Here is a 10,722-nt window from a genome sequence, read left to right as displayed (position 1 = left end):
TATTCTGTGTACATAATGTTAGCAGTGCTTCTGTGGGGCTAATGTTAGCAGTTGCTCTGGGTAGCAAACATTAGCGGTTTTTCTGTGTAGCTAACATTAATGGTTGTTCTGTCTAAGTAATGTTAGCAGTTGTTCTGTGTAGCTAACAGTGGTTTCTCTGTGAGGCTACAGTGGTAGTTGGTCTGTCTACCTAACATTACCAGTTGTTTTGTGCAATTAATGTTAGCGATTGGTCTGTGTAGCTAACATTAGCATTTGTTTTGTGTAGTTAATGTTAGTGGTTGGTCTGTGTAACTAACATAAACGGTTGGTCTGTGCTGCTAATGTTAGAGGTTTGTTTGTGTGGGTAATATCAGCTGTTGGTCTGTGTGGCTAACATTAGCAACTGTTTTGTGCTGTTAAAGTAAGTGATTGGTCTGTGTAGCTAAAGTTAGCTGTTGGTCCTACCTGTAAATGTCCCTTTAAATTAGATGTTGAGTTCTTGGATGATGACAGTGTTTTCACAGCTGAAGGCAGAACTGTCACTCCACTGTGATGTGGTTCCTCTTTTCTGATTTAGAGACAAAACATGTTTTCACTACAGGCCATGATAATGAATGGGTTGTAAGATTAGCTGGTTTTAGTGAGACTAGAGTGGTGATGTGAGACTCTCTAAGTGTTGTAGTGTGCATGGTAGAATATTGTTCTTTATCTGAAAATGTATTGTAAAATTGTAATCCTGCCAATAATCCCCATTTTCACTAAATGTAACTGTAATCTGATTATGTCATTTTCTCTGTAACTGTAATGGAATATAGTTACCTTTTTTGTATCCTAATTATGTGACCCTGTTACTCGACCTTGGCCTTAATGCATGCCTGTAACATTACAGAGTAGATCTTCTGGACAATTAGTTCTGACCTTAACATTCAGTTTGACAAAAGTAATGAGCATGTACTCGTGTGCATCACAATGTGTGTGTGAAACGGAGAAAATGATAAGAATAGCAGAAAGCAAGGGATTGAGAGAGATGAAAAAGCGAGAAATAAAGAGTTTGGGTTAGTGTGGGTGCACAGCAACCCCTAGGCTACATGTCTTTACATCCCGTAAATGTCTTTAATTAAGCTAAAGGTATTATCAGCTCCTCTGAGCACTATTACAGATTTTTCCATAATTACCATTGGGTGAATGGGGGCGGTGAAGAGAGATAGAGAAAGAGAGGGGAGAAGGAGAGAAAGCAGATATGTATTGTGGGTGTCTAATGACAGGGAAAGAGAAAAAAAAACGGGAGAGCGGCATGAGGGAAAAATGTGGAGGGGGAGAGGTGCTCAGACAGAATGAGAAAAAAAATCCTGTGAGAGGAGAAGTGTGAGAGAGTGTTGCAAGGGAAAAGAGACAGTGTGCGACTTCAAAGAAGCCTGTGGCTGCTGACACAGAGCGTGGTACTGATCCTGTGGCCCCTCCTCTATGGGTAAATAATCACCATAAGCCTTGGCTCTGTCTAATGAATCCACTGCCAATGAGCTAATATCTGTTAACTACGCGCTTCATTATCACTGCCACAGACCCCCGGAGAGAACAAGGATGGAGGACGTGATGAATAGCAGCAAGAAGTGAAGGACGAGTGGACAAAGGAAATCGAATGACACGGGAAGAGGGAGAGAAAGAGGGAGAGAAAGGAGGAGAATGAGAGGAAAGTGACGTGTAAATGAAGAGAAGGTGTAAGGGGTGTGAGATGATAGAAAAAAAAATGTGGTGAGGAACTGTATAAGTAAAGTGGGTGGTAACTGAAAAGTGGAAGGTGTGAAGGTCGATTTGGTATGGGCATGAAAAATGGATGAGCATAGGAAGGAATAGGAATGGAATCCTCCATTTGGTGGCCACTTTCTTTAAATCTCCTTATTCTATTCCATCAATTCAATGCATACAATTTAGTGGTAGCATGGGTTCAGATGGGTGGTCCCTCCCTGCACACTTTCTGTGACTGTGCCACTGCTCAAACATTCAGCTATGGAGGGCCTAAAGACGGCTGCAAATTGCAAATTAAAACATGGCACAGTACAAATGGCATTTAAAACCCACAGCTGCTTTGTGCTTTGCATAGCAGATGCTTTCACAGTCTCTGGATTTACAGTGGGCAAGAAGTGGAGAGAAACTCTCCTGTCTCTTTGAAGACATAAATCTCCAAAAGAAGAATAAATGCTCAACAGAATTGTAAATGCTGCTCTTTTGTTTTTGCTCCCATTTTTCATGGGTTGAAGTTCTTCTACACATACAAAATGTTCATTTCTCTCAAACTGTGTTTACACATTTGTTGGTGAGATAATCCACCCACCTGATAGGTGTGGCATGTAGAGATGCTGATTAAACAGCAGGATTATGACACAGGTGTTCCTTGGACTGGTCACAATAAAAAGGCACGATAAAAAGTGCAGTTTGATCTTGAAAAAAGACATTTATGAACTATGGTTATAGGACTACAAATACCATTTTTTTTTCCCAGGAGGGCAGAGTTGCGACTCGCTTTACTCTGCCTCTGATAGGCTAGTACCTGTGGCCCCTAGTGGTTGGGTTGATGAGGGACTAGGGTTACGGTAACACTTTGCCCTCCTGGGAAAAACATATTTTTTTGGTTTTCACACAGACCATTTTATTTCCCAGGAGGGCAGAGTCATGACCCACCCATTCTACCTCTGATTGGTTTACTGTCATTTTCTTACCTAATCATTCCTCATGCCTAAACTTAACCAACCCAACCAACAAAGCAACGAGTACTAACCAATGAGAGGCAGAGTAGGGTGACTCATGACTTTGCCCTCCTGGGGAAAAGAGATGGTATCTGTAGCTCGATGTGAAATAGCTATACTTCACTGTCTCATAAATACCTTTTTTCAAGATAAAACTGCACATTTTAGAGTGGTATTTTATTGTGACCAGTCCAATGCACACCTGTGTTAAGCTACCAATAACAGTTTTGTTCTCAGGAGGGCAAAGTCATGACCTGCCCTGCTCTGTCTCTGATTGGCTCACCCTAATGATCTCACCCTAACCCTTACCAGTCACTCTTCAAGCCTGAACTTAACTAACCCAACCAACAAAGGCAACAAGTTCTAGCCAAACAGTGGGAGAGTATGGTGGGTCATGACTTTGCCTTCCTGGGGTGTAAAAAAGGTATCTGTAGCCCTATGTGAAACGGCCATAGTTCAGTATCTAATTAGTGTAGTCTTTCAGGCTAAAACTGCTAATTTTAGTCAGGCACACCTGCGCAATACTCATGCAAATTAATCAGTATCTCTATCTGCCACACCTGTCAGATGGATGGATTATCTTGGCAAAGGAGAAGTGATCACTTACACGGATTTTAACAAAGCTGTGAACAAAATTTGAGAGAAATAAACTTTTGCCCCACATGCTGAAGCAGTGAGTCCTCTGCAGTGGCTGTGGGTTTGACTCTTGTCTATGGCCCTTTGCTGGATGCCTACTCTCTCCCCCATCCCTATCATATTTTCAGCTGTCCTATTGATTAAAGGTGCACCCCCCTCACCCCCATCCTGTTTTAAAGATAGAAATCTTTTGCATGCTTAGAAGAAGATTGTTTGGATCTTTTACTTCAATTCATGAAAAATGGGAGCAATAACAAGAGTGTTGCATTTATATTTTTGCTGAGTATATTCAAACAGTTATTTTTTTTTTCCTGTTATGCAGAGTACTATTTGACCTTTGATCATTATCAGCGTCTTCAGAGTTTGCACCTTGCAGACAGCAGAAAATAAGCAGGTGACACTGCGAGGGAACTTGGAAATGGAACAGCACAGGAGGAACCAAGCAGCAGCGTTTAAACTGTGGGACTTATGAAGATGTAATTACATTGGCTGTAAAACACTTGGGTATAGGGATTAGACCTAAACCAGATAATGCCTTCGCTATGCTAGTATGCTCCCTGCTCCAGAGGAAAAATAGGGCAAAATGAATTGGAAGTTATTCTGTGGATGAAGATGAGAAAAAAAATCTCATCAACAGAGAGTCTGCTGGAGTCTGCAAATAGATACATGAGAAGCTGCTTCCTCTTGATTTGATTTTGCTGACTGCAACTGGATTTGTATTTTGCCATTCATTAATGAATGTTTATTGATTTTGGCATCTGCTGTGCTTGAGTTTGTTTGAGCTAATCTCAATTCTGTGTGCAGAAACAAACAGCAGAGGGCGCAAGAATCATCTGTTTCCACGTACCTCACCACTACATCAACACTGTCTGGCTTGGATACATTTTGTAGTAAATTTATGTTGTTTTTTTAAGCTTAAAAGCTATTTTCCGATAGATAGATAATATTTACATAGAGTGCTGGTAATTTAATTTTAGACATTTAGAGCAGTAGATGCAAATAGCCTTTTTTTTAACAACAGCCATTCTGATATGAAATAGTAGGGTAAACACAGGTGTTACCAGTGACACTAAAATCTGTTCTATTCAGGTCAAACAGAGTCAAGATGCTGCTATTGCTACAGCTGTGTTTACTCTACTATCTCATATAAATATTTCTGCCATGAAAAAAGGTCTATTAACCAAGAATGGGGGGTACTGTGGACAATTGCATTTTTTTTTTTTTACATTTTCCTTAATTTAACAGTATAAAATTAAATTGAATGCAAGAAATTGCCCCTTTGGTGGAGGTAACTGTAACAGTGACTGGGGGCAATTGTAACACTGAAAAAACAAGTCATATTGACCCATTGTATCTCAGATAGAAGCACAGCTCAAATAAATCACAGTACTTCTGTAGTATCTGATAATGGCACTTTTTGCATGTGGTTAAAATTCTTTTAGATGTCAGATATTGTCTGCGTTCAAAGGAAAAGACTGTTTAGTTTTGCAGATGGCTTGGCAATTATTGTAGTGGAAACAAAATTTTACTTATTTGATTATTAGTGAATTATTTCTACACTTGAGACAATGTTTCAGCACAGTGACATTCCTCAGGTTATCTTGATAGGGCCATGTGGCTTGTAAAGTGACACAATTGTAACACAATTAAAGCCATGACAAAATCACATATGCTAGCTAGCAACACCTAGCTATATTAGCATAGTTACTCCATAGCAATATCCTAGAAAAAAAAATGGATTTAAATTCACAGTCATCTAAACTTTAGGCAGCAGAAGAAAAATACTCTACACTGAAAAAGTAACTTTCATACCTGAAAAACGTCTTCTGAGGTAAAACGATCCTGCTCCCGTTCACAGGCAGAGAGAATCTTACTGAGCATGTGCAGAGTTAAGTGTCATCACTCTTGCTTGTTTCTGATTGGAGGAAGTGAGTGTGTTACAATTCCTAAGTCCCATCTCTTTTGGAACCTTTCTCCTTTTGCTAGCTAGCTAGCTTACTAACTAAATAATCTATCAATTGTTAGCAAAACACTAGCTAACTGGCTAGCTCCATATCGATCATGAGCTAGCTTGTCTTTTGCTAGCATCTGTAAGAATAGAAAGAAGTTTACAGGTCCCCGAGCACCATCTGTAAACATTCTACAAAATGTGGCTTTCTTTTCTACATAGAAAAACCTAACACATAGCATGTAAAACACAGTACAGGAAACATTAAAGGTTCTGCTGAGAAGCTTGCCAAACTGTTATCGGTGCACAGAGCAGAAAGGGAAGGGTTTTATGATGGGTCAATTGCCCCAGGTCTCCCCTACTTTGAGGCAATAAAAGAAGCCGATACTTCTCGGCTTGTGTTGCTTGTATGTGGGAATATTCCTGGCGATAAAACTGACGCTTTTAGATCATTTGTGCTTTCCAAAGTAGAAATCCTGCTGCGCACCTCGGGGGCCATCAAGGTGCACGTTGCGTTTTCCAAGGAAAAACGCTTTTGGCGATTTCAACAAGTTGCACCCAGAGTCGCCCCCCCCCCCCCCCTCCCTCCTCCTGCCATCGCTGGTCCTAATTGGGTTTTTGGGCTGTGACGCCTCTCAGCCTGATGACATCACCCAGTCAGTCACACACAGTCGGACAGCCGCGCGCTCAGAGGAACTAGTTGGTGTGGAGAGAGAGAGGGGACGGGCGGCAGCACTTCAGTACATCCTGAGAGAGAGAGAGAGAGAGAGAGAGCACCAGCTGAGGGAAATATTCACCTGTGTGCGCTGCCAGGACGAATTCCCACGGATTTTTTTCATTCATTTTGAGCAAGACTCCGTCTTAAGGGCGCAGAGAGGGACGCAAACAGGCAATCTGTGTCGGACCCCTGGTTCTTGTCCTGCAGCCTCACAAGTTTTTTTTCTGGCTTGACTGAGTGAGATTTTACACAGAAACTGACCCGCTCCCGAAGGCTGCTTCGATTTTACATTTAATTTTCGGAGAGAGAAAGAGAGAGAGAGAGAGAGACGCGCCTGATTTCATAAAGAGGACCGTAATCAACCATGGCGAGACATGACGCCCGAAATTGGCATGACTGCTCAAAAATGATCGGACTGCTCTGCTTGGTCGCGTCTATACTTCCTCAACACGGTAAGAAATTAACACTTATAAAAACTTATTCACAATAATGTCCAGCTGGTTGTCGCCAGCAGCTCACTGCCTTCCATTTCTTCTTTTATTCATAATTTAAGAGGAGATAAATTTAAACCTGACTACCACCTGTCAGGGCGGTGACAGGAGCAGGTGATTCCCGTTCTCGCTTTACTGGCGAGGTTTTCTGCGTTTCAGCATTAAAATGTCTTGGAGTTACCGATGCTAAAACTCATTTCTCTTTCACTTCCCTCATTCTTCCCGTGTTTTCGTCCGTGAATCATCCGAATGGCTCTTTGACCCGAGTTTCGGTCGGTGACTCAACGCCATGTTTAGTTTTCTAAGGTGTGGCTCTGTGTGGAGCAAGGTGTTGTTTGTCCTCAGGTGTGTGACTCTCCACAGTGTTGTCCTCCTCTCTTTAAACTGAGACACTGTACCAGTCTGCCCTTGGTACTCTTTCCCCTAAAGCCACCCTTCTCCTCCTTTTTCTTCCCTCTGTCCGCACATCATCCTCTATTAGTTACAGTTCAGTTGAGAAAAATGGGACTGGAAACAGCTCTTAATGTACACAGAGAGCAACAGAAGGGGAGGAGGGGTACAACAACCGAAACCTGCCATTTGCACTGCTGTTAAATCGTTTAACCTATGGCGGGCGTTCATTTTTGGTTGTTACTTCTTGTTGTTTCCTTTCTGGGAACCACTCCCATGCAGGCCTCCATTGTAAGAGTTGCTTTTACTTTAAACAGGACACTCCTGCCTTCCTGGCAACCTGTTTACAGGTTAATTATTCAGCTATTTTCCAGTCCACTTCGGCTGAAGTAGCCTGCAGCAGAGGGGTTTCAAACTTTTTAATGCCAAGGACACCCACAAAAGATCCACGCCAGACTACAGACCCCTAATTTCAGAGGGTCTGTTTTAAGGAATCTCCTCCAAGTGATTAAAAAATCAATCATGATCAGACTAGGATCACTATAATTTACAATCAATCAAAACTAGAGCTGCAACAATTGATCAGTTAGTTCTCATATATTAAATTTTGATAATGGATTAAGTACTTTAAGTCAATTATCTGACTACACCCTCTTGAATGTAAATATTTATGGTTTCTTTACTCGTCTGTGACAGAAAACTTAATATCTTTGGACAAAACAAGACATTTGAGGATGTTCTCTTGGCCTTTAGGACACACAATTAGACATTTTCTGGGCTAAACCAGGGTTCAACTTTAATTTTGTTTCCACTTGTTTAGCTGACTCATTTATTAGCTGTTATCCAATAACACCAACAGCTGAAGTTAATTGTCATGGTTAATCTAAGGCTGCAACACCTAGAAAATGTCAGAAAATAGTAGGTTTTCAGAATCCAAGTGTCTTCTTTTATCAGTCTAAAATCTAAAAATACTCAGTTTAATATGATAATAAACAAAGAAAAGCAGGAAATCTCCACAGTTTGAGAGGTTGAAAACAGCATTTTCTGCCACTTAGCATGAAAAATTGCTTTCACGATTAATGGGTTATCAAAATATCAATAGTTTAATTCTTGCCTGGTTGGGCAAGTGAGTTGCCAGATTTACTAGTCCAACGTGGCATTTGACTAGCCCCAGGCAAGCGGGCAGTCCTCGTTGTTGAGCCCAGAAAATGACAATCATTCCTCACAGCCCCCATAAAAATGGCCAACTTTTATTTTTTCCCCTGTTCTAACTTCCAAAAGATGTGATAGAAGTTAAATTACTCTATCCCTCCTTTTTTGGGGGGACCTTCTACAACCCACTCAAAGAGCCCAGCTGGTCTCCAGAGCCAAGTTTTAAAATCACTGGCTTACAGGTACTACTGTGCCTGGGTGCAAACATGAGAGAAAACATTCCTGGCATGCAGTTAACCCATTAACATATGAATGTGTGTGGCATGAAACCAGTTCAACATTTTCTCTGCTTCCTTGCTGGGCCAGCTATTTGTTTTGTGCCATAATTGGGGCAAGAATGTAGGACTAGATCTGGCACAGCTACAGCGATATACATTTTCATTGGTGTACAGTAATGCAGCTGATTGTGGTGTTGTTTTAATCACGACTCTTAAGCACACGCACTCTTTTGACTTATTCATGCAGTGGACCTTTTTTGTCCAATTTCATTTTACAGAACATGAAGTGCTCTTAGGGGAGGGAGAAAAGTGGGGGGAAAACAAAACAAAAGGTTTTACATATTTATGAGCGAGGAAAAACGCAAGGCTTAACCAGGACAAGCAAAAACACTGCTTTTTTAGTTTTCGTTCATTTAAGTCATTTTTTTTCCAAAGTGAACCTCTGACCTCCTTTTGGGTAACAGTTAAGCTCTGCAACTTAAGCTGCAACTGCGCAGAAACTTTTCACTTGTCTACTTTGCATTTTTTAGTCTCCCATTTCCTCTCAAGCTGTGACAGCAACCACTTACCTCCACCTTTCCCATCCTGTGTCTGAGAGTGAGAGAAGTGATTTAATTCTCTGCAAAGTTTTCGGTTTAATGTGTCGCCAAGCTGTAATGAGGATATTCAACATTGAGTTTGATGGTTTTTTAATTAAGGCAGACTTCTTTAGTTACACATATATACAAAACTTAATAGAAGCTTGCAGCTGGGGGTCCGGTTTGAGCTCCGAAATTACGCTATAATACCACCCCCACCCCCCCAAGTCAAGGTTGCGAGGGATCACGGATGTGGGTCAGAAAGGCTTGGCCCATTACCATGGAGATGTTTTTATTGGAAGAGGGGTGAGCTTATGTGAGGGGGAGTTTTGGGTGGGGGTATGAGGCTGCAGCAGCATTGTCTTTATGGCTGAGTAAGCTGCGTGCGTGCAGGGGGTGGCTGGCTGGCTGGATGCCTGAGAAACTGGTGGGCATGCAGGGTCAGGGCCGGGGGAGGAGGCCGCTTCCCTCTCTACTCACAAATAAACCAATGTTTGTCTGTGCGTACCTGAAAGCTTCCAGCAAAGCTAATTCAGATGCAAAGCTACTCTTGATGGCTCTTCGAGGAAACAGGTGGCTTTTCGGCAGCCTGCTGCACTGCGCAGGGTTGTAGCTGAGTTTCAGGATTGGCTGGAAAACTGAACGGGCAACGACTGATTAAGACAGGCGACGCCCCACACCTCCCCTCTTTCCCATCCGCCACTTGAAACCTTTCCTCTCTCCCGCCATCCCTCGCTCCCTCCCCCACCCCTGCCTGCCGTTGAGTACATACAGGGGCCTTGTTCTCGTCTCTTTTTATTTTCAGCTATCTGTCATTCTTTCCTGTCCAGTGCTTTTGTTTGAGTGACGGTAGTCATTGCTTTATCCGAATGGCCTCCCACCCCCGTCTCCCAGCTCTGTTTGGACTGAAGGCCATGCTGTTTATGACAGGAACAACATGCAGACAGACAGGAAAATAAACCACATCTGACCTCACCGTGGTCTGTCACTGTGGCTGGAGGATTTCTTGTCGGCCAGAGCTGCATTAGTCCCTCAAAAGTTGTTTGTTTTTATAGGGTGAGAATTTCTTGGCACCTCATGGTTTGATTCCATTATGAAGGCTACAGTGTGATTATAAAACGAGTATCAATGCATTTTGATGAATCAAACTTTTTGATTTGTGTATATAATTTTATTTTTTCTCACTGTGACTACTGGCTGCATAGTGTTTGCTATTTGTGAGTTTATTCAGACACACCTTGCATACCATGTGGCTCTTGTCCAGGGGCTGTAATACTGAAACTTCCTAACTTGCAGATCCTGTTTGGTTACCATTGTAATTAGGGTTAGGACCTAATTCAGGAAAAAACATGTTACACTTTAACAGTTTCTGAGTCAATACAAGGATCCTAACTTTACAATATCTTAAATAAACTCTCTAAACTTCAGGATAACTGCTAGGCTCATAATTTTTTGTCAACATAGCTAATGTTTGGTAGTGTTTGCGAACAGCAGCTAAAGGGAGTGTTAGCTGACAGTAGCTAAAAGGAGTGTTTGTTAACTGTTGCTAATGCTAGTGTTTGCTAACAATAGTGTTTGCAAACAGTAGCCAATGGTAGTCTTTGCTAACAGTAGCTAATGGTAGAGTCTGCTAACAGTAGATAATAGTAGTCTTTGCTAATAGTAGCTAATTGTGGTGTTCGCTAACAGTGGATAATATTAGCAAACTTATTTATTGTATTGTTTTTATTTCTCAAAAAAAAAAATCCTACACATGTTAATCTTTTTGTCTTGAAGTTAAGTGCCTATCAGTGTTTTTACTCCAC

At 41.7% G+C, this 10,722-nt stretch overlaps 1 protein-coding gene across 1 annotated transcript in view; it reads left to right on the top strand.

The window, feature by feature from the left end:
• The first annotated feature begins 6,075 nt into the window (after positions 1 to 6,075).
• LOC146321896 (poliovirus receptor homolog) overlaps positions 6,076 to 10,722 on the top strand; it is a 73,019-nt gene continuing 68,372 nt past the window's right edge. Inside the window, exon 1 of the mRNA XM_084727199.1 lies at positions 6,076 to 6,480. Within this exon, the coding sequence (XP_084583325.1) occupies positions 6,393 to 6,480 (88 nt within the window). The 5' untranslated portion in view covers positions 6,076 to 6,392. The remainder of the gene's footprint in view (positions 6,481 to 10,722) is intronic.

This window comes from Lutjanus erythropterus, chromosome 9, assembly GCF_056507025.1.
Source record: "Lutjanus erythropterus isolate fLutEry1 chromosome 9, fLutEry1.hap2, whole genome shotgun sequence".
NCBI classification, from domain to species: Eukaryota; Metazoa; Chordata; class Actinopteri; order Lutjaniformes; family Lutjanidae; genus Lutjanus; species Lutjanus erythropterus.
The sequence above is the reverse complement of the archived record's forward strand: the minus strand, read 5'-3'. Positions and strand labels throughout refer to the sequence as shown.